The sequence below is a fragment of the Podarcis pityusensis genome (assembly GCF_964106645.2).
Source record: "Podarcis pityusensis genome assembly, chromosome: 2".
Classification (NCBI taxonomy): domain Eukaryota; kingdom Metazoa; phylum Chordata; class Lepidosauria; order Squamata; family Lacertidae; genus Podarcis; species Podarcis pityusensis.
In genome coordinates, this window is record NC_138029.1 from 84,976,506 (window position 1) to 85,001,545 (window position 25,040).

A 25,040-nucleotide genomic window follows, 5' to 3' on the forward strand; every position below is an offset into this window, starting at 1 on the left:
CTCCCCTCCATGGAAAGAGTTAAGTGTTCTGCCATCAGTAATGGTGAAATTTTATGATTATGGTTCTTTTGGTTGTCGATCTCACCACAAAATTGGGCATTCTCTAGAAAGTTGACCCTGAGGGACTTATACCTTATTTATTTGTGTACTTACTGGAGAGTTGCACAGCTATATCTCTGTCATTATGCCATTCTTAAATAACATACTGTATACTGTGTGGATATGTGCATTTTGACAAAACCGTTTATCATATCAAATGTATGTGAAGGCCCATCACACATGAAATAGCTGTATTCTAGACATTTTTCTAGTCCTTCACACCAATTTCCTCCTGTTCTCCTCCCCTTGTGTTAGCAGAGATCCATTTAATAAGCAGTATTAGAGAAGGTTATAGCCTTTTGAATTGTAGTATCTTGCCTCTTGCATTATAGAAACCTAGGTGGTGTTCCTTATAAAATATAATGCTAGATATAATAAAGGATGAATGCTTTTGGAGGTAACAGCTATGTGAGTAGTAGAAATTTATTACTTACAGTGATGACATAAATATTCATTCTTTCCTTAGCCTGTTGTTCACTGCTGTATTTATTCACACAGATTTTAGTGTGATGTTAAAATGCTGCTAACCCTTTTCTTTGTTCTTTGGATATTTAATACATTTATTTATTGGTTGAAGCATAATTGGATCTGTTCTTTTTTAAGCAATGTACAAGAGCTTGCCCTAAAGTGAAGAGAATGCAGACTACACAACATAAAGTCTATTTAAAGGCTGAAAGGCAGAACTTTAAATTGCAGCTGAGAAATTTTGAAGGAAGCTGTTTACATCTCACCACTATGCTAATCTATTGGGAAATATGATAGACAGCCTTGCTTTTTCTACCCAAGTTAACAGGCTCCCACTTGATATTGGCTGTGGAATTGTTGCAAACACTTTTAACTGCTTGTAACTCTTAATGCATCTTGTGTTTTTTGAGAGTAGACAACAAATGGCAAGTGAATAGCACATATTAGAAAATGGTGCTTGCAAAATGTGTTCTGAATTAACAGTGAGCCATAGGAACTTGCTGACACTTATCTGATCCTTAAAAAATTACTTACTTAGAAGTGTTCCTCTCTGGTGGCTTGGATATCTGGGCAGTCCATGTATATATTTGAATTTCACCTTTTTAAAGGCTTAGTATAGGCTAAAGTAAATTTAAACTGCTTGAATATGAAAACTCATTATACCATCCAAATAAAATGTACCCTAGTCATCTGGGCAGCCCAGGACCTCCATATTCACATCCCAGGCTTGTGCCCCATGGAGGTCACGTCGGTGCTGCCAATGCAGCGGTTTGACTTCACTCCCAGAGGTGCACTCCATTGTCTCTTGAGACTGACAGAGACTCTAGGTGGCTCACAGATAAAATAAGAACAGCTAAAAACATAGGAAAAAATAAGCATTCAACAGTTATAGTAGGCCAGCAGCCTGATTTTCCCCTGGCTATTTTTATTACAATAAATGTGCAGTTGATAACTCCATTTTGTGTAGCATTCCAGGTCTTTCTCCACTGAAATATTTTGTTGCTGGGAAATTTAGGGTTTCCCTCAGGTAGTGTGTATGTTGCAGTTATGAGTATTGTGTGGAACATATAAAAGCCCCCTATTGCATGGACCCTGTGATAAGCGACACAGCTTTACGTCCCTAATTACCTAAAACACTTTGGAAACTTTTTAATTTTATCGCTTTTTCCTTGAAGGTTTAACAACTTTTGCTATACAGTAAGTGCACAGCTTATGCAGGGGTTGTGTTCCAGGGATCTCACCTAAAGCAAAAATTGCACATAGTCTGTACACGTTGGGTTAAAATGGTGGGTGGGATTGCCAAAGCCATTTCCTCCGGAAGCCTACTTCCTTTCTGGCCCCCCTTTTAAAAAATGGCAACGCTCATAAAGCTGAATGAACACAGTTAAATGCACGTAAGTTGCAGGCTTATTGTATGGCTCATCTGTACCTAACTTAAAAACAAAATATAAACAGGAACAGACACACCTACCCACTCGCCTTAACTGTAGAGATGCTTCATTCTTTTGTGAAACCTCTGTATGGAACGTGTTGTCTTTCATTTGGAGAGTACCCTCTCTTGTCACGAGGGTAACTGAGCATTGTCCATTTTGCTTCTGCTAGTAATAGTTATTTGTTAAAGAGGGCAGGTGAAATTTGGCCACAGCCCATTTCATGGTTGCTATGAGACTTGTAACATTTGCATTCCACCTGTTGCTTTTTGCATAGCATGCATTTCCCTGGTAAATCAGGGAGCTACTTGGGCTCTACATGTGAAAGCAATCAAGTCCATAGCTCCTTCTACCTCACCATATCATAGCAAGACTAGATAGACCTTTAATGGGAATGCCAGCCATGTCAACCAGAAACATTCTTGAAGCATTCAGAAATCCATTGGATTCTGTAAGCCTGAACAAGTAGAACATCTTAATGGCTCCTACACCACTGCAAAGGGGATTAGCTACTTCCAATCAAAACTACACCAGGAAGCGGTCTATCCATGCCCACGAGGTTATTAAAGCACACTAATTTCAGACCATTACCCTCCAGCCCTGTTGAAAATACTAGATCTGGAGCTTGTCCTGAAAAATGTTTTGACCAGTGATGTTTTGAGGCAGCAGTGTGGTTGTTAAAATAGCCGTGAAGCTCTGAGCTGGTCCTCCCAAGGCAGGCCCAACATGGATGTTAAAATCCACAGGGCAGCTGTGTGTGGGTTTTCCCAACACTGCAGCTCAAACAAGGAGACTGATGGGCAATGGGATGATTTTTATAACAACAGAGTTTATGTGTATTACCTATATATAATGACAAATGTTTATATGCGTAGATTAAAATGGTGGGTGGGGGATGATGCGTGTGAGTCTTCCAGTGTTTTTGTAAAAGACAACATGAGGGGATTCTGGCCTCTCCATACAAACAGAAGTCTATGCATGAGTAATAATAATAATATAATATTCCACGCTGTGTAATAATGGTGAGTTTCCTCCACATAGATAAATGTGGTGCTATATTGATACCTGAAATCTTTTACCATGTACAAGCCCCCCTCCCCCCAAAAAACAAAAACCCCATATGAAAGTGACTTTTCTGTACATTCCTTGTGATGGAGATTCACCTGATAATAAGGTATAGTGGGAGTTATTTTGAATGCATATGACATTAGAATTTATGTGGGTGTTTTTGTTGTGAGGTGATGGCCCAAAGATAACCCCGTTTTAGGAAAACAGCCGTGTGAATGACCTTGTTTAATATGAGCGTGTCCCACACGAGGCAAAGCCTTGTCCTTTAGATCAGAATAAAACGTGTTCAGGGAACATCTCAAGGTCTCTTTAAAGTTTGTGCTGATGCCTTTAAATTTCACAATGACAGCTTTGTAGGAAGAAGTGGAGGCTTCTCTGTCAAGCCCCTGGGTTCTCTTCCGATTGCTGTTAAAAAGATCCTTGGGATTTGTGTCTCTGGTTTACTGTTCTCTTTGTACAATTTCTCTCACATCTGTCCAGGAAGAAAAATGTAACTAGTGGCATTTTCTTTCCAAGTCCGTCCCTTGAGCATAAGAGGAGTGCCTTTCCCTCATTAGTGGCTTTATTAAAGTACACATGGCTTTCCTTATGTAGCTTATACCTGAAAGCTATATTTTGTTTTTGCATGGGTTTTAAGTCCACAGCTTCCCCACTGGCTTCATTGATCCCGTTCCTTCCCCCTTTGCAGCTGGGCAGCTGGGCTGTTGACTGTAGAGCTGTGTGACTGCTGGCAGCTTCCCTTTTAATAACTACTTGCTGATGCTGGCTATTGATCAAGCAGCAAGCTGAGCTTCAGCTCAGGGGAGTAAGGTCAGTTTATTCTTCCTCACTTTTCCTTTCCTGTCAAGTCAGTGCAGAAATCCCTTTTGAGCTGTGAAACTTCAGAACTCATGGCTGGTACTGTGCCTGTGGCAAACAGGCACTATCTACCTGGCATATGCCAGTCGTGAGGAATTTAACCCGGCTGTGCAAAGGAAGGGAGGGAATTTACCCCTTGTGTACTAAATATCTGCCCCATAAACTATTTCTGCATGTAGCCGGGGGTGTTTTCGGTGGGGGGAGAAGAAAAGATGGAGACGTGGTTATGTTCCCTTGGTAAGGAATGGTGTTTGCTAAGATGCCAGGGTTCTTTTGGTTATCAGCACCTCCACAGCTAGAGGATAGCCAGGGCAAAAGAGCATTTATTCGTTTATTGCGTTTATTCCACACCTTTCACCAAATGGGCTTCACTGCAGCATACAATATAAAACCCTAAACTAGATGGGGGAAGAGGCTGGACTTCGTTGGATGTCTAAAAAATAGCGAAGAAAGCACCAGAATAACATTTCTGGGGTAGGTGTTGCATAGTTTGGGCACCATCAGACTAAAGGCTGTGTTACTGTAGTTTAGCAGATAGGTTACTAGTGCATGGATAATTAGCCAGACTGTGGACACAGTCCATGCATCACTTTAAAGTGAGCTGGTGCATATTGCTTGAAAGTCCCTGCAAGCAGCTCCTCTGCTCCTTGTTATTACATGTGAACCAGGCCATTATCAAGAGCTCTGGAAAATAGTTTTAATGGACAAGCCTGTGAAAGAAAGTCAATGTGTCTTGACAATTTCATTGAGAGCTGGTACCTACTTGCATAGTATGCCAACCAGCATTCATCCTGTGGACATATTGCTAGAATGTATGAGTAGTTCTAGTTGCATATTTTACCATATAATTTCATGGCTATTCTGCTATAATTCTAACAATTTTTCTACCTCTATGACCTTTATTGCTTCTATCGCCGTACTTGTACTCTCAGTGCTTTCTATGTTTATAAGGTTCAAAATTTATTTTTCTCTTCATTTTTATTACTCTTGTGAAAATCCATAAAAATATAATGAAGAAATGAATCCTGAAACAGGGATGGCTTAAAGTCCTCAGTATGCACTGCCAGGAGTTTGCTTATTCAAAAAGGTGCACAACTTGTTTTTGCCTGGGAGAAATCTAAGGGTTGTATCCAATGCTACTCAGAGTAGACCCACTGAAATTAAAATATGTGACTAACATAGGTCCCTTTATTTCAGTGGACAGGATTTGCCTGACGTCATGTCACCAGAAGCTCAAGGACTTCTTGCGCAATGGGGCTTCCCCTCCTCCTCCCATGTACCCTTGCCCTTGAAATTGGATAAGCCCCCCAGAACAGGGTTCAGGGGGAGGAGAGTGGGGATTGTTTCATCTGTGAGATGCTTGCACTGGTAGGAGGTTTGTAATAGAATTGAATTCCACCCATTGGGTCTAGCATTAGGTTAGGAGATAGCCCTAATAGGGTTTCTCTCTCCTCTCTCTCTCTCTCTCTCTCTCTCTCTGTGTGTGTGTGTGTGCTTTTCACACTTAACCCCTAATTTCAACCTCTCATCCATTTAGAGTCAAGAAACACACTCACAGTTCAAGACTTGTTGCTTTTACTTTGCTCCATATAGACATGAGTTTTCCACTGACCTTTTTGTAAGTGCGAGATACTAGTTTTTAAAAATACTGTAATGTGAAATGGAATCTGTAATGTGAAATGGAAGGGCTAAGTAATAGCATTTCTGTCCTTGAATTGCAATAAACCTTTACTCATTTCCTGGATTCTAGTTACAGGTAGGTAGCCGTGTTGGTCTGCTGTAGTTGAAACAAAATTAAAAAATTCCTTCCAGTAGCACCTTAGAGACCAACTAAGTTTGTTAGGATTTTTTTTTTTTTTTTGTTTCATTTCCTGGAGTCTCCGCTTAATGAACCAGTCCAAATGTGATATGTACAATCTGTTGGAAAGTGGGATTCCCAACTAAAATCTGATTTTGTAGTCCTCTAAACTTAGTGTTGGCGGAACAATTCTTCCTGTCTTCATCCAGGAAAAAACGGCTCACTAAAACCAGAATTTTCACTGTTAGCAAATGTTTATTATAACACAAGGCTTTCTGAAACAGTTTCCTAAGTTTATTTTATTTATTCCCCATGCAAGTCAGCAGCAATGTAAAATGTCTGCCTGGCCCCACTGAAGTGCTGTAAATCCACGAACTCAGTAAGCTGGCACTTGTGTGAGTCTACCACATCAAGGCACTAAGAAGCAATCAAAAGCAATTTCAGAGGTATTTGACCCAACTTACTGGAAAAGTGGTCCGTTCAGCTGTCATATGTTGGCTAACACCATGTAGTTTGTGTCCCCAACTTGTATGGCAGTGATTAGGGCAGTTTCCATGCTTCCATGCCTATATTTTTATTGCAATGGATGTATTTTTCAGATAAGAGGGGGAAAAATGGATGTATTGATCCTGACAATGTTGAGCTCCTATCTCCTTCATTTTAGCCCTCTGCTATTAGTGTTGGAACTAATGCTCGATAGCCAGATTTGTTTGGGAAGGAAAGGAGCTGCTAAAGGAGAAGGAAGGTCTTATTTCTTCCCAGTAGTGCTGTTCTTCTAGGCTCCTCAGGTGGGGGAAGGGAACCTTGCACATTGTGTTATCCAAGGCGATCCAAAGTTGATTGTACTATTAATATGTATATTTTGGTCCAAGCCAGGGGTAGACAGGCTCTGGCCCTCCAGATCTGCCTCAGTGAACCTGGCAAATGGCCAGAGATTTGGGGAGTTGGAGTCCAACAAGATCTGGAAGAGAACAGCCTTCCTATCCCAGGAATTACTCTGAGGGGAAAACTGTCATTTGGAACAATCAGGCAACCCCTAAGGGAGCAGAATGTTCTGGCCGCTTATGGTCTCTGCGTTTGTATTGTATTTTGGGGTTCACCTTCTCTATTGAAATGGGATTTTAGAAACATTGTAGCTATTTATTTAGGCAAGTTTTTTAAAAAAATTACACTAAATTCTTCCATGGAATCCATATTCACAGTACATAATCACATGGACAAAAGTTAGGGGGAACCACATGTACCTTCATGCATTACAGTACTGAGATCATGGCTAGCATAAAAAGTGCAACTATTATCATAGATATGTTTTCTTTTTCTCCATGTGTACATGCAGGTGCACACCAACCTTTTTCCATGTGGCTGTGGACACTTGACTATATGATTTCACAGAGGAACGCAGCAACTGGCCTTTTGTCTCCACATGTGCAATAAGCCTGGCCCTTGAGGACATAACACTTTAACCACGATTAAGTGTTGTGTCTGAAAACTTAAAGCTATTCTTTGCTTTTTCACTACCTTTATATCCTGCCTTTCGTCTGAGTAGCTCAAGGTGGCTCTCTCTCCCCCCTCATTTTTATTTTCACAACAATCCTGTGAGGTAGCTGAGTCTGAGAGACAAAGACTGATCCAATTGTACCCAGTTGAGATTCATAGTCCAGTTTGGATTTGAACCTTGGTCTCCCAAGCCCCGATCCAACACTTCAGGCACCACACCGCCACACTCACTTTTCAGTGCTTAAGAATTGGTCACAGAGCAGGTTGTAAGCAATGTTTAGCACTAACCATGGTTAAGCATTTACAATGGTACCTCTGGATGCGAGCTGGATCCGTTCCAGAGCCCCGTTCGCATCCTGAAGCGAACGCAACCTGAGTGCACGGGTCGTGATTTGCCGCTTCCGTGCATGCACGTGATGTCATTCTGACCTCATGCGCAAGTGGCGAAACCCAGAAGTAACATGCTCTGTTACTTCCGGGTCGCCACAGCGCGGAACCCAAAAATACTCATCCCGAAGCTACTTTAACCCGAGGTATGACTGTAATTTGCACTGAGCAAAGTGTGATTCAGGCAATTTCTTCACCTCACAAGCTGGTTCTGATACTGCCTTCACACTGGCATCTTTTGGGTGGAAAGTATTAAAGAAAAGTGCAGCTAGCAGCCGTGGCAAGCATGATTTCTGTTGCTTCCAAAACCTTACAATTTTGTGGCAACAGCAACAAAAAGGTGAGTGTGTGGTTTCACATACTCTTCTGTTTTCCTGCACTGAGCTGAAGAGTCTCTAAAGACCTTCTGGCGTGGCTCTGATTTTAACTGGGTTAAGTCAGCCAGCCATGGTTATGCAAAATATGGTTAAGCATTATGTCTGCAGGAAGCCACTGTAGCAGAAAACACCTGAACAACATCTTTGTTTCCCCTCTGTCTGCTTCCTTGGGAGGGTATGCAAACTATTGTTGACACTTGCTTGAATGTGGTACATTAGCTTCTGTAAGTAATTCAAATTCCTAACCTTGAATGTAGAAAGCATCTTGCTTCTAATTTAGCATGTGACCTCTGGAATGAAACCATTTCGGGCCTGTGTTGCTGTCCCCTAAATTGGGAGAGACAAGGAAGGAGTAGAATATTATTGTGCTTAATCTAACCTTGCCAAAGGAAAGGAAAAACTTGGTTTGAAAGGCACATTTTTCAGGGGCTTGTCATATCTGTAATAGGCCCATTGCCTTAAATATGTAAATTGCACGCACAGCGCATGCCTGCAGTCCATCTTTGGTTCTGTCAGCAAACCCTATAAGATCCCATTTGTCTAGAAAAATGCTTTTCTGAAAGGTATGATTATTCTAGACTGCTGAACAAGTTTTCCTATGTGACTGGCATTTAAACAACCATGGTGTTTTGTAGAGTGACACTTAGAGAAGTACTCTGCAGGAGTGATATAAGTGTGTTGGAGGGAGGCAGAAAATGGAAAAGAGAAAAGTGGTTGGGGGATGGGGTGTAGAAAGAAACATACTGTACTATCATTACGTTCCCCCTCCCCTTCTGATCAGCACAAAAGCCTGAATCTTCTACAGTCAGAAGATTCCGAGCAGTGACTGCAAAGAGATGGGTTTTTATGGAGAAAGGGGTGAAGGCAGTTCTTTTGGGAAATGCTGATTAGTAGCTTGAACACTTGCATGAATATTCTGTAACTGAGTTTAATTAAAAACGCTTCTGAAAAGTGAAGATAATCTGTCCTGTTAGTTGTTGGGAAAGGAGCAATTTCTTTTTATGTTGGTCTCAAATGCAGGCTCAAGCATGTTGTATGGAGCTTTCAAGCAGGAAATGTCTTATTTATATTATTTGTTGTCTTAATCCAGCAGAGAAGTAAGAAGGCCTCTGAGATTCAATGATTAAATTGCCTGTTTGCTCATGTTAATAACAGAGATTGGAAATATCTGTGTCTTGATTCAGTTCTATAGCTTTGCCTCTTGCTAGACTGTAAAGAAGGTATCCTCTGCACAATTAATGTTTGATGATTCAGGCCTCTTCCAGAGTCAGTCTAACATGTTTGAGCAACATGGACCTCTCATAGTACAATGAAAACACACCACGGGATCAATCACTGCTGTAAGGAAAAGCCTCCACATTTATTTGGTTCACATAATAGTTATAGCTGCTTTGACTCCTTTATTTGAAACCTGCTCTATGTTTCTCACATCTGTAAACATGCATGCTTACAAAATTCATTCTATTGTACAAAGACACCTGCATTTCCCAGCAACGGTTTCTTTGCTGGTAGTGATTGTGCAGGGATTAGGAATGCTAAACCATTGAGGTATCTGTCGGCATTACAAAAGGGCAAAAAGCCTACTAGACCCACAGAGGTGAGTCTAGCATCCTCATTGTATAGCTTCTGTCATATGGTACAGATGCAACTCTTTGCCCCTGGTCTTTGACACCTAAGATACATGTTTTAAGGTCCTAACCTTTTCTTCTGATTTTAAATGGTTTTAACTGATTTTAATATGGTGTGTTTATATCATTGTAACCTGCCCTAGAACATTATGGTGAAGGTTGGGTAAGAAATTCAGTTAATACTATATGAAGGTTATCGTTATCATCACCATCTTCTTTCATGAATTTATTGAATAATGCTCCTTTTAAACTCACATCTAAGTCAGACTGGTTTTGTCTCAGGGGCATGTCATAAAGTCCTAATAGCATGGTTTCCTTTTCAAAACAGCTGTCGATTGAGGCACTTTGAAGCAGAGAAGGAGTGGAAGGAAAGGAAGGGTGTGCTCACCCCTTTCCCTGCCATCCTATTTTCCTATTAATCTCCCCATCTCCTAAACTCTGTATAATAATAAAAAAAATCATAATGAATGCATTTTATTTATAATAATAAAAAATCTTTATTGCAGTCCAAAGACCCATAGAACAATTTCAGAACAAAATACAGTTAAGACAGCCAACCACAAAAGAGAGAGAAACCGAGGCGGTCATTTTGTTATGTCTCAAGCATGACAGGTCTAATGATATTACACTGGCCATGGCATTTTATTTGTATGCCATTCTTCTGCTGTCGTACCCCAGAGTGTAGTCAGAGCCAGCCCAAGGCCCTTTGGCACTTGAGGCAAACCACAAAATGCTTCCCACCCCAACCAGGGAAGAAGGTGTGAGTGAAGATCTACATCAGGAGCAAGGGCAGGAGGAGACCAGCAGCCCCTTCCATTCACCAAGAAGCCCCTGTAGAAGTGGCATGGGGTTTGATTTGTAATTTACAATTGCAATGTACTGGTTTTTATCCCTGAGCTATAGGCAGGGCGAACCCACCCGTGAAGCAAGATAAGGCAACTGCACCAGGCAGCAGGACCCACGGGGGCAGCAGATCCAGCTTCCAAGGAATGCATTGCCCACTGCTGCTGATACAGTGGCAGTGACAACTGTGGCGCACTCCTTGGGAGTCGGATCTGCTGTCTCCTTGGCCTTTTGGCCAAGGCAAAAGGTGAAGGTTGACAGGGGAGATGCCCCTTTACTGTGCCAGTTCCCAGGCTGGTGCAGTGAAGAGGCCTGGATAAGTTGTTGCCATCATGGGCCAGCTCCTGAACTAGCATTTCAGGATATTTTGTTGGCTGCTGCTGGCAGAGATGCTATCAACAGTACCTTCCCCTACATTTTGGGTTGGGTGAATTGGGGTGCTCCTTGCTGGTGGGGCTCCCTCACTGATGAAGGCTGGGATGGACAGAGGAACACACCCCACTTGTATAGGTGCTTGGATGGTTCTGTTAAACCGTGGTTTAAAACACTGTTTGAAGAGATCTGTCTAAATCAAGTTTCCACTTTGTCATTCATAGATCCCCTGAAAAGGAGTGCCTGCTACTTGGCTACTATACCAATGGAAACTTGATAGTTTACAACTTTTTAAAGGGTTAAAACTACCTGGGAGCATGCTCTAAAACCTCTGGTCTTGCAGATCATGCTTACTTAAGAAACAAGGGGTTAGGACTGGAATTGTGAAATAATGGATTTCTGTCTGGCTCTTCGGTACACACTGAAAGGCAATAAGCAAGGTCATTTGCATAAAGGTAACTTTAATTCAGGATAGAGTTCAGTATGCTGGGTTGTAGGTTTGTTTCCAGAAGCAACTTACTGCTTACTATTTGATAAAACTGTATTTCTCCACGAGATGGAAAGTAAATTTCTGTGAAGCTAGTTATAAATATTCATAATTTGCTGTAATACATTGTCTGCAATCCATTTTAATACAGAATTAAGCATCCTTAAATCCATTGAAAACAATTGGCTTAAGCATACTTTATGTTCTATTTATAATGCTTGACCTGACAACTCTTCTCCATAGAGAAGAGTAGGCTTAAACTCAGGGTGTTTGATGGAGGGCCATGAACGGAGTTTCATGAGCAGTACAGAATTTAATACATTAGTATTAAATTCAGATTTTATGTTTAACTGGATTTTTTTTTAAAGTAACCATTGATCTAATGTGGGAGGGGAGACTGACCTTTAAAAATACGGTTGTATATGATGGTGGCTTTGCATCAATGGAAGCACTATTGCTAGTGATCATCCCTCCTACTGATCACAGCCCTTGGTGCCATAACCTGTACTGTTTGAGGGGTCCCCAGTGGTTAGAAGAAGCCAGCGGTGGAAAGTATGCCTGTGCTGCCCAGGGTGGGTTGACGGGGCACAGAAGGCACCCTCCATGTGCCACAGTTCAGGGTTAGGAGATGGGCAGGGAAGCTGTTGCCCACTCTCTTGCTCTCTACCACCAGGTCAGGCACCAGGCAGAAGCACTGCAGTCAAGGCACAGCTCCTTCTGGCATGGAGCCAGGCTCTGATGAAAGAGTCTGCTGTGGGGGCGCCTGTTTGCGCCCCCTCTCAACATTGCCCCCGGGGCCATGGCACCCCCGGCAACCCCTGCTATGCCTCGGGGAGAAGCAGGCATCCCGTCTTGTGCAAGGAGAAGCAATTCTGCTAGCACTACAGTTTGTTAATTTTTACCCGCCCTGGATGTGATGCTGGTGGCATAATCTGCAGTGCTTCTCTGGAAAGAGAGGTGTCTGTTTGGGGTGGGCTGTCAGTCCCCGATGCAGTTTTTCTACTCGGAAGAACAGGTGGTGCCTAGGGCTAGGAGCTTCTTTTAACAGCAGATCAGCTGTCCTTCTGCTCCAAAATTTTGGCATCTTTTATCATGCATTTGTAGTCTTGAGGATCATTTTAAGATTATGCTATTCTACCAGGGACTGCTTTGAATATGACTTGCAGCTTTAATTTAGTGCAAAATGCTGCATGTACACTTCCTTGTAAAAGTGTGAATGTGAGGATGTATTCAGCCAGTATTGTGGTCACTCTAGTGTTTCTGTTGGTTTTCTCAGCCCCTTCACAACCTGTTAACAACATATACCACCCACCTGGGTCGCTTTGTCAAGAACCTCCAATGTAAAAGAAGCAATAATTGCTGTGGGGTGGATTATGACGTTTGTGCAGCAGCCCCAAGACTTTAGAACATGTTTCTCCCAAGTTATGCTTTAAAATGATGACATTTTTAGAAACCATTTCTTTAGGTGCTGGTGGTTTTGAGGGCTAACTTGGTGCCGCTTATGGCGCAGTACAAGTACTTTTGTGTGTGACAGAAGTTACTTGAACTTTAAAAGAAGAGGGGGTGCTTTTTTAAAAAAAGACATGCAACGTTAACATGATAACTGAAGGGCTGTGTGTGTGCATTGCATAGCATTGTTAAAGTCAATAAAGGCGCATAGCTTATGTTCAGAAGCTTTTGCTGTGAATTCATAGAAATGATGTAGTGCCTGACTCAGAGGAGGGAAGAAAGGAGGGGAAGCCCAAATGAGATGATAGCTGACAAAGATGCTCTAAATGTCTTAATTGTTCAGTTTTAGTTGACACCAGTAAGATGATGTCACAGGAATAAACAACAACCTCTTCTTTGGAGAAGTCTGCACAGTTTGATACTGCTGTTCGGGGGGGGGCGTGCGTGGGAGGGTGAGCTACCCAAAAGAGTTGTACAAGAAGCATTGTTTGTGGTGAAGGGTTCTCAAGGAATTACCTCAGCTGTAAACTGACTTCATCTATATCTCCTGGCCTGGTGTATGGATCAAGCAAAGTTGCCCTCATATTTTATCACTTTGTAGAATTGTTAGTAATTTTTGCACATTTTTCAAAAAACTAAAAATTTTGGTAACATGATGGAATGGACTTGGTGTTAGCATATGCAGTGACACAAACTGGAAATAGACTCTTCCATTTGTCTCTAGGTGAAGGTGTTAAATTGATTTAAGAACTGGTTTATGTGGTGCTCTTATTTAAATGTCATTCTGATAGCTATTTTAAATTCTGGAAATGTGTTGATCTGTTGTAACCGCTGGGCATGCACCCTAAAAAAGTATGTGAGACCTTCCATAAAATGATAGTGAATAGTAAACTATTTTAATAGCGATAGTTTTTTACTAGTCTCGTTGGGGCCATGTTCTCTTCAGCCATCACCATGACTTTAGTGGTCTTGATTGCATGAATTGTTTGGGAGAGGGTGTGGCAGATCTTACAACTTGGGTGGGAGATTAGACCATGTGACCATTTGGATCCTTTCTACTCTGAATTTAAATACGTAATAGCTTTCCCTACAGAAAGCTAAGATAACCTGCAAATGAGATTCAGTTATCTTCTGCTTAGACTATTAATCACACAGTATCTCACACTCTCACTCTCCATAGGAAAGGTTTAGAGAGGGCTTTCTCACAGATTTGTATTAAAAACACCAAGGTAGCTTAGACCCATTTTTGATATTTTTAATGAGTCCGCAGAGTGCTAATGAAATTCAGATTCTTCTCCCCCATTTCTTCTCTCCCTGTCCTTTCTCTTGTAAGATAATTATTTCGAAAAAACCCACGAAAGTTTCATCTTGACCTAAAAGCTCAGCTGATGGCAGCGTTGTATCTAAATTTTGAAGGACTGTGAGGTCACTTCCCTTTGTCATCTTTGAAAGTCTATTTCCATGGTATTCATAGAATTCTTTAAGTACAGATTTGGCATAGTAATGTAATGCCTTCATAATGTACAGTACTTTATTGGCATTCATATTACTTTGTATGGGCAACAAAGATCTTAACCCCCTGGGGAGCTGGTACCTTCTGCTGTACAAGAATCCTGCCTAAGGCAAATAAAGTTTCCAAACACTCCTTAACTGAGCAGAGAAGATGGTTGGCATTTAGATGGCATTAACCCATCTAAGCAAATTGGGTTTTGCCCACTAAAGGCTAATACGTAAAGGCTAATACATCAAATGTCAGTCAAGTACTCTTTCCTTAAATGTGGCAGGGCCACAAAGCTGATCCTGTGCTCTGCTTCATAAAATGAAACATTAGGCTTACAGTACTGGTAAAAGGAATTTTCTAAATATTGCTCTGACTTGGGGAGTTGCCGCAACAGCTGTATCTAACAGATTGAGGTTGAATCCTGACAAGACAGAAGTACTGTTTTGGGTGGACAGGAGGTGGGCAGTTGTGGAGGACTCCCTGGTCCTAAATGGGATAACTTTGCCCCTGAAGGACCAGGTGCGCAGCCTGGGAGTCATTTTGGACTCGCAGCTGTCCATGGAGGTGCAGGTCAATTCTGTGTCCAGGGCAGCTGTTCACCAGCTCCATCTGGTACGCAGGATGAGACCCTATCTGCCCGCTCTAGTTATCTCTCTCTTCGACTACTGCAATTCGCTCTACGTGGGCTACCTTTGAAGGTGACCCAGAAAGTACAACTAATCCAGAATGCGGCAGCTAAACTGGTGACTGGGAGCGGCCGCCGAGACCACATAACACCGGGCTTGAAAGACCTACATTGGCTCCCAGTACGTTTCTGAGCACAATTCAAAGTGTTGGTGCTGACCTTTAAAGCCCTAAAAGGCCTCGGTCCAGTATACCTGAAGGAGGGTCTCCACCTCCATCGTTCAGCCCGGACACTGAGGTCCAGCGCAGAGGGCCTTCTGGCGGTTCCCTCGCTGCGATAAGCCAAGTTACAGGGAACCAGGCAGAGGGCTCTCTCGGTAGTGGCACCTGCCCTGTGGAACACCCTCCCACCAGATGTCAAAGAGAAAAACAACTACCAGACTTTTAGAAGACATCTGAAGACAGCCCTGTTTAGGGAAACTTTTAATGTTTGATGGACTATTGTATTTTAATATTTTGTTGGAAGCTGCCCAGAGTGGCTGGGGAAACCCAGCCAGATGGGCGGGGTATAAATAAATTATTATTATTATTATTATTATTATTATTATTATTATTATTATTATTATTATATCTGGGTAGTTGTAGCTAGAACTCTGCTGCACTAGCATGGGAAGAGTGGGGAAAGAGTGCTGGGCAGAAGCCTTGGAGCCAACCAGCCACTATCTCTAGAGCTAGATCCATGTCTATCAAATACTGGAATAATTGAGTGATGGCAAACGTAATGGTGGGCTTTGAAGCAGGTTTTAGCAAGGTGTGGACTGCACAGCTCTGCCCCTCCCTACTTTCACAGAATGCCCCTAAAGCTGCAGACTTGCAGTGGAGGTTGGGATTGGGCTTCCCAACTTCATAACATGCTAGCCTTTAGTGGGTCAGAACCCACTACCAGGCCACAGCCTGATCTAAATTGGGTTGCAACAGCAGCATCCAGCACTGTACAGATATATGTAAAATAAAAATAGGAATGGGTCCTCAATTGCATGTTTGGGTTAAAGGTGGGTCCTGAGTTAGCAAACATTGAAGACTATGGATCTATTGAGCTCCTGGTTGTTCTTCCCTTCAGATCAGGGCCTTTTTGTACTACGTAAACACTTACTGATGAGTCAGAGGAAGTTAAAATAATAGCCATGTTCTTGACCAGCAAGAATTCCTTCTCCTTGACTTCACCTTCACATAATGCTTGCCCCGTTTTCCACCTTTCAATTTTATAACTTTCATTTCGTTACAACTCCTTCAGCTTTCCAACAGGACCTTGCCACTGCTAACAGCAGCATATATAACTAATCCAAGAAAGGTCGCACTCAGTATGTCAGATCATGCAGAGCCAATATGTGAGTGTCAGTGATGACTTGTGCCTGCAGTGAAGCAAATGGAAGACCGTAGCCAGCAGTCATCAACATTCATTTGTTTTCATAAGCATATTAAATGTCTGGGGTAGATAACATTTTGGTGAATGTGAGATTCATGATTTGCCTTAAAAAGATTTGACAAAAACAAAGCTGGTTGATGAAGGGCATGCCCATTTGCTTGGAGAACAATAGCAATAGGGATAACCTTACCACAAGGTTGCTGTCTAAAGGGGCTATAGTGCAACATAAGTAGGATGAAATAAACCTGAATAGTTGTGGTATAAATGGTACAGGATTTCAGAAGTAACAGGATATGCGCTGACTGGAAATGAAGCAATAGGACCACCCTACAACTTTTGCCAGTGCAAGCAATATTTAAAGTGGGATCATGTATGACTGCCCTGATAACAGCATGAGCACAAATCATCATGAACGTGCAGTAAAAAAGGCTGTCTGGAGGAGCCTTAAGTAGTGTGAATCATAGGATAGCTGTTCTCAGGTGTCTGGTTGCCTGACATATTTCAAGTCAATGCTTGCGCCTATATTTTTTCAAGATGGGTGTTGGCGGTATGTGGGAATCCAGCCCCTTCGTTCTATTCTAAAGGCAAGCAAAGATAGTGGAAGGAAACACGCTTCAAATTGTCACAACTTGCAGTGGAGGGTGGAAGAGTCACTGTGGCAATTTGAATGTGAAATTGATCTGAAGAGCTGCTTTGCGCCTCTGAAGTCTTGCCATTGATCTTCATGTAATGAAATGCTGGGGCTCCAGGGCCCATGATGGGTGAGTGGAGTTGTGATGTATCCTCTGCTGCCTCCAAACAAATGTTTTTCTACTCCGCCAATAAATCTTGCACAGACAGAATCCATTTTGTATATTACTTTTTTAAAACACACGCATACACACACACACACACACACACACACACACACCTTGGGGTTTATTTTTTGTTTATTTTTAAAGAAACTTTTATCAAATACCCATAAGAAACAAAATGAGGGAATTGATTTCTGTTACGAATGTACGTTGTGGTTGAGTACCAAAACAATGAGAGAGTTTCTAAGTCTGTCCATAAAACAGAATTAAGATGGCTACGCTTGTCAGTTTCACATTGTCATTATAAGTGTTGATGGGGAGATGAAAGTGAAGGTGTTTAACACAATGCCTGTTACATTCCTTAGGTGCTGGAACAAGATGTGGTTCTGCAGTCTATTGACAGAGCTATTGAGGCCATTCATAATGCGGCAATGAAGAATGGGGGGAAATACAACTTGGAGCAGAGGGATGTCCTCCAGTAAGTACAGCAAGCAGGAATATTCAAGACAGTATGGAAATAATGTTAGGGAAGGCAAATGACTGCAAGGCACACGGTTAGCATTCAAGGCCAAGCCAGGTGTTTAAAAGACACATGGAGTGGTGCCTGCTCTATCACTTTTTTGTACTCCAGTCTCATCAGGAATTGTTGGAGCTAACACCTGGTTGCTTCACATCTCTGCATAATCACAAAACCTGCTCTCTAAAAAAATAAAATAATACTAACAACAATGTTATTATTTGTACTCTGCCCTTCTGACTGGGTAGCCCCAGCCACTCTGGGCAGCTTCCAGCATATACAGGATGTGATAAAACATCAAACATTAAAAAGAACCTGGTGCCTCCAGAGAATGGAGAGGGAGGAGGAGGGAGCAACGAGTCCTGGAAGCATAGAGCTTCCTTTGCTAGCAACTCCTTGCAGCCACTTTGAACCCCGAGAAGCGCAGAGGGCGGAGCAAGGCAGACACATTCAGAAAAATCAGACTAAGCACATCCCAATATTGGACAAAGAAACATGGGTTTTCTGGAGAGGGTCCAGGGCAAAAGTAGAAAGTGCACACGTGAACCTCAGGATTTTGCTAGCAGTTCTAGATCAGCCCTGAGAAACTATCCACCTAGAAAAGGCTGCTGGGTATCTGGGCTTGACATGTGCAGACACAATCTTTCTTTTGTAATATATTTTTATTTGTTTTTCAATTGGTGGAGTGTTATCTGACACTAATAATGGTGGCTACAACTACTACCCATTCCCTTTCCCAGCCCTGCCCACCCAATAAAGGAAAAGGGGGAAAAACAGAAGAAAAGCAGTAGGCTACTAGAATAAGCAACCCAATGTGGTAAGCAATAAGGAAGACAAAAGGCTTGAATATGCAAGAAGAAGTGGGAAGGGTAGGGAGAATGGGATTTAGGAGGGATGTGCAGCAGCAGAGGAACCCAGATAATATGAGAGTCACAAAGAAAACCATGCCATATAAATGGGAAGATGTCAGCATGCTTGCCAGTGATTAAGTGATGCTAATCCAGATACCCTCCTGGGGGAAACATGAGGATTTCCAGTTGTAATAAGATGATTCTTTTGGCAACCAAAGCACCTCTATGAATCCAGAGCACCTGATTTTTCAGAAGTGCCCATAGAATTGGTATGTATTCCAGATCAAAGTATTGAAATTTAAGGAAGAAGATAAAGCCACAGTAGTTTCATCACGAATTATGTGCAGGTGCCAAGATACCAAAGAGTTGTGTAATCTTGAAATCAATGAAGCTTTCTTTCCAAGGCGGTAACCAAAGCTTAAAATGCTGCATTCACACTGTTTGCAATCGAGTTTCATTGGAGGGGAAGTAAAGAGCTTTGCAGAGTTTCTTCCTCTAAACTGAACTCCTTGGTTTTCTAGGCTAAAAATGTCTGGTGCCTGCAAATCAAAACAGGTTTGCTTTCCAGCATTGGTACTTCAGTTTCATGAGAGAGACACTTTTTCCTCGCACACATCTTTTTGTCATCAAATATGTCATGAATCACGAACAAAAGGGCAAGAAATACTAAACCTTGCACACCATGAGTAGGAGATGGGGAAATTCATTGGGAGGAATTCAGCATTGCACAGTGGAAGCTTTTCAGCTTGTCAGATGGAATGATCCCCTCCCCACTTGCATGTTGCTCTGGGAGTTCTCCCAAGCCCCTCCCACAGCCAGTTTCTATGGGCGCAGGGAAGTGGGGGAGCCCTGTTGTGAAAGGGGAAGACCTTGCAAAGGCACTCATTAGATGAATCCTGCCCATAGCTTTCGATAGCTCAGTGGAATTGGATTCATTCTGCTGTTGAAGTAAGATCTTCAAGGTAATAATAATAATAATAATAATAATAATTTATTATTTATACCCCGCCCATCTGGCTGGGCTTACCCAGCCACTCTGGGCGGCTTCCAAAAAAATATTGAAATACTGTAATACATCAAACATTAAAAGCTTCCCTAAACAGGTCAGTCCATGTTCACAGTTCAGTAATATGACTTCAGCTTTGGAACTCTGGACCAGTCCTGTGAGCTCTACTTCCTCAATATGGCTGTTGTTTTATATTGCTAGGAAGCTGATACATCATCGGAAGGAAACTGTTTCCCGCAAAAGTCACTCACCATCCACTCAAGGAATGACTCCATCTTCCAGTGATCATCACCTGGACCTAGCCAGGCAACCCAATGGCGTCTGCAGAACTGGATATGAGCGACACCATAGCTTGCCTAACACAGATCCCCAAGAGGAGGAAGTTGGTGTTTACCAGGTGAGATCTGTGGCATATTTAATCCTTTATCTTATAAGATATCTACTCTGTGTGCTAATCATGTCAAATTTTTTTCTTGGGTGGGAAAGCGAGAATTTCTACCTCTTACACTTAACCATTTATAGCTGGCTGTGAGTGTTGATCCTACAGAATAAGTAAAGAGCTTCTTTTTTTATTGGACCTGCCAGCTATTTAGAAGCTCAACCCCCATGCCTTATTTTATTGAGCATAGGTGAAAATATGTTACATGCCACCTGCTGTTTCTTGTCGGTGTTCTGCTTTGAGAATGAAGGATGTGACTGCAGGTGATATTAACTGAACGGCAGCTTGAGACCAGTTCTTACGTTGTGTTCACTACAGTTGACAAGCACTATAGAGTAGCTGAACCTATGATAGACCTGGCTACTATGTGTGATGGTTTCATTTGTAAAACTTTGGGGAATTCCCAGGAAGAGGCCAATAGGAGAGAGATTTGTGAGAGCAGATTAGGGCATTCAGCAGTCTCGTAACTCGCTTTTAAAGAGATGCTGATTTCTCAGATAAGTAGGGAAAATGTATTTGGGACAGTGTTTCTTGTTGTCTTGCCCATTCTTCAACAGATTAGTTCTTTTAACTACAGTGACTGCTTGTTCCCCAGTTTACTGCATTGCACGATATGCCTTAAATTTTCTGTGCTGATGATAAACTAAGGAAGGAAGCACAGGAAATATGATTTGTAAGCAGAGATTTGTTTATTTAAGGCATTTATATCCTGTTTCTCTAAAAAGACTGTTGGAGCAGCTTACAAAAGTTAGTACTAGGCTGGTCCATGGCACACTAGGAAAAAAACAATGGGAGGGACAAAAGAAGCAAAACTTAGTTTTGTAAACATTTAAACATATTCTGAGACTTCTCTGATGCCCGTGTATGTCTTTCAATTGGTAGGCTGAGTTCTGAAGGTGATAGTACGGTTTGCTGGAATTACTGGCCCAGTAAAGTTTGGGTTCCTTTCCCTCCCAAAGGAACAGGGAGACTCTTCCTTCAGAAATGACTTTATTTGTCTTAGTGATCGTTAGGACATTAATATTGACGGGAACTATAAAAAAGGTCGTATGAATGGAATGGAGCATGTCACTTGCCATAACAACTTGTTTCTTGATCTATTTATATCTACACTCAAGGCAAATAAACTCATTAGATCTCCTTTGGAAGAGGCCAGAGAATGCTTCTCTATAGACAGAAAAATGAATGATGGAAATCCACTCCCCATCTGTATTCTCCATCATGACCCTCAGTGCCAGTGAAGCTCTAGCAAAACATGAAGTGCCTTGACTAATAGGAAGGAAGCTTCCCAAACCCAATTTGGCTATAAATCCTCCGCAATCTCTTTTGAGTGTGCTCCTGATGGCACGCACTTTGCACTGTGATAATGGGGTTTGGAGGACACGTGTCGTAGGGCACACATCTTGCAGAGCCAATGCCCCTCCCCAGATACTTTTAAAGATCCTCAAAAAAAACAACACAACCCAGAAGCCTTGGACTTGGGGGAAGCATGTTCTGTTAGACTGTTAGACAGCTTGCTCTCAGCCCCCCATACTAGGGATTTTCTGGATATCGGGACATGTGCTCCTTTTTGCACAAGACTCTCTAGCTAGCAAGGGTAAGCTAAACCTGAAGTGATCAGAACTTATTTAAGGGTGTGACTTGTGATATGGTCTTACACGTGATATGTGATATGTGACTTGTGATATGGTCTTACAGCTTGCAAGGAGAGAAGGAAGATGGAAGTAGATTCGCCATCAAACAACCCCTCCCCCCACCATTTCTTTTCAGTATTCCCTTGTTATTGTTGGTGCTTCTCTTAGAAAGCATCAGCAGCGTGAAATTGACCTGATTCTTTGAAATTTCACAGGCTCTCACTTCTGGTCGACATCCAGAAAAGCAGCAAGCAGCAAACATGTTCAAAACTGGGCTATTCTTGTCATTCTACAAAGCAAGGGTAGATGCAGAGGAAACTCAGGCAGCTTCAACATTGAGAGCAGAATTGTGCTTCATTATGGAAATATGCCGTTTCCAAGCTTGTGTTGCCTGGTAGTGCTAAATAGGGACGGGGCATTTACATGGGAGAATTCTTCAACCACTGAGTGGTATTGACAATGTCCCTCTCCCGGCCATTTAAAAAAACTGTTCCACCCACCATCATGGGCTCTGAGGCTGGAAGAAATCTGGCTGTTGGGAGAAAAACATTCTTGTGGGTATTGACAGGGGAGGATTAGCAGGAGCTGTTGAGCTTTCTTGCCTGCAGGCACACTAACCAGCAGGAATGTATTTGAGAAATATATATTTATTTGCCTGTGCAAAGCATACTTACAGCTACACCTGCGGCTGAGCTTCCAGCCTTCATAACAATAATGAAGGTGTTGCTTTATAATCTTATGAAGTCTCAGACAGAAGTTTTAAAAATAACTCGTGTTTATGCAAAACAACAAAGTATATTTGTCTTATCTGTGTTGCATCCTGCTTTGGGGTTTTTTAAAAGATTTCCTGAACACCACCCAGGACTAAAGTACAAATTTTCATCATTTTGTAAAAAAAAAAAAGAGAACAAATAGGGGTCAATTTGAGAAGTTTGATGGAAACCATTGAAAAACCAGGATCCTTTTCTTAGCTGACTTCAATGGAACGTTGAAAATAACTGGCTTATTTACCGTATTTTTCGCCCAATAGGACGCACTTTTCCCCCTCCAAAAATGAAGGGGAAATGTGTGTGCGTCCTATGAGGCAAATGCAGGCTTTCGCTGAAGCCTGGAGAGCGAGGGGGATCGGTGCGCAAAGACCCCTCTTGCTCTCCAGGCTTCAGGAAGCTATCCGCAAGCCGTGGGAGAGCTGCACAACTTCACGCAGCTCTCCCACGGCTTGTGGAGAGCTGCCTGCACCCAGAAGCCTGGGGACGCGCTGAGCTCAGCGCCCCCAGGCTTCGGGCTTCGCGCAGCTCTCTGCAAGCCGTGTGTAGCTTGTGGAGAGCTGCCTCCATCCCTGAAGCCCAGGCGCGCTGCCTCCATCCCCGAAGCAGAGCTGCCTCCATCCCCGAAGCCCGGGCGCGCTGAGCAGTCGCGCCCGGGCTTCGGGTAGCTCTCCGCAAGCCGTGGGAGCCCTCCCACAGCTTGCGGAGAGCAGCCTGTTCTGGGGGCTGGGGTCGGGGGAAGCTCGGGCTTCCCCCGCCCCAGCCCCGCGCCTGGGGGCGGGGAAATAATTTTTTTTTCTTTATTCCCCCCCAAAAAAACTAGGTGCGCCCTATGGCCCTTGCGCCCTATGGGGCAAAAAATATGGTATTTGTTGGTTTCTAAGTGGCATGAAGCACTTTTATTTGCAGTTTTGCACACTGCCCTAGAATCCTTTATTGGAGCGCTGCTAAGAAGTAACTTAAATAAATAATATAAAAACAAATTCTGCTGCTTCCTCGTCATACCAAGAAGTTTTCAGAGCCTGTGAAGTTTACAGAATGCCAAGGATTGAAGATTTAAGTTGATGGATTGTTTCAAGAGCTGGATTGTTTCAAGAGGTGGCAGAAAAATGGATTGTTTCAAGAGGTGGCAGAAAGATATCTCTAGATTTGTCTGGCAGGGCAAGAAGCCCAGAATAAAATTTAAAATACTAACGGACGCAAAGGAAAGAGGTGGATTTGCCCTGCCAGACCTTAAACTTTATTATGAATCAGCAGCTTTTTGCTGGTTGAAAGAATGGCTACTTCTTGAAAACACTGATATTTTGGATCTAGAAGGATTTAACAATGTATTTGGTATGCATATCTGTGGTATGATAAGGTCAAAGCACATAAAGCATTTAAAAATCACATTGTCAGGAAAGCACTGTTTAATGTTTGGATAAGATACAAGGATTTATTAGAAAACAAAACTCCAAGGTGGCTGTCACCAATGGAAGCGAAAGCCTTGAAAAAACTCAATATGGAGGTCAAATGGCCGAAGTATTGGGAAATTTTGGAACAAGATGGAGATAGACTGAAACTGCAGAGTTTTGAAAAACTAAAAAACAAAGTGTGAGACTGGCTTCATTATTTTCAGATAATGGAGGCATTTAATTTGGACAAGAAAACTGGCTTCCAGGTGGAAAAATCAAAATTAGAAACAACTGTTAGAACCCAAAACTAAGAATTTGTCAAAGATGTATAACTTGTTGCTGAAATGGAACACTCAGGATGAAACGGTGAAATCTGTTATGATTAAATGGGCACAAGACGTTGGTCACAACATTATGTTCGCTGACTGGGAGCAGTTATGGACCACAGGTATGAAATTTACGGCATGTAATGCCTTAAGAGAGAATATTATGAAAATGATATACAGGTGGTACATAACCCCAGTCAAGCTTGCAAAAATCTACCATTTGCCCGATAATAAATGTTGGAAATGTAAAGAAACTGAAGGTACATTTTTTCACCTTTGGTGGACATGCCCAAAGATTAAGGCTTTCTGGGAAATGATATATAATGAATTAAAAAAGGTATTTAAATATACCTTCTTGAAGAAACCAGAGGCCTTTCTCTTGGGCATAGTCGGCCAATCGGTGTTAAAAAAGGATAGAACTTTTTTTATGTACGCAACAACAGCAGCAAGAATACTCATTGCAAAGTATTGGAAGACACAAGAGCTACCCACCCTGGAGGAATGGCAGATGAAACTGATGGACTATATGGAACTGGCGGAAATGACTGGTAGAATCCGTGACCAGGGAGAAGAGTCGGTGGAAGAAGATTGGAAGAAATTTAAAGATTATCTACAGAAACATTGCAAAATCAAAGAATGTTAGAGTGATGATGGATTGAAATTAAGTGGTTTCTTGCTGTACAGGTGTTAAAGTTATATATAGACTAAGATTAAAGATTAGGCATAAAAAGGTTAAAAGAATGGAAAATTGGCTATTAATAGATAAGAATTTAATGTTATACCATATTAAGATTAAGGATTGGGATTAAAAAAAAGGGAAAGAAATTGCTGGACAAACAAATTGAACTGAAATACAAAAGAGGGAGGTACGAGGAGGTCCAGAAAATAAGTAAATTCAAAAGTGGTGATGAAAAGGTGGCATTGTTTTTAATTGTTTTTTCTTTTTTTTTTGCATTTTGTATTGTGTATTTTTGTATTGTGTATTTTTCTTTTTACTTTTAAT

At 42.0% G+C, this 25,040-nt stretch overlaps 1 protein-coding gene across 2 annotated transcripts in view; it reads left to right on the forward strand.

Moving 5' to 3' along the window:
• NCKIPSD (NCK interacting protein with SH3 domain) overlaps window positions 1–25,040 on the forward strand; it is a 95,687-nt gene that overhangs the window by 25,931 nt on the left and 44,716 nt on the right. For both annotated transcript variants that reach the window (XM_080996772.1, XM_080996773.1), the window contains exons 2-3: window positions 17,469–17,581; window positions 19,679–19,874. In XM_080996772.1, coding sequence (XP_080852898.1) covers window positions 17,469–17,581; window positions 19,679–19,874 — 309 coding nt within the window. The remainder of the gene's footprint in view (window positions 1–17,468; window positions 17,582–19,678; window positions 19,875–25,040) is intronic.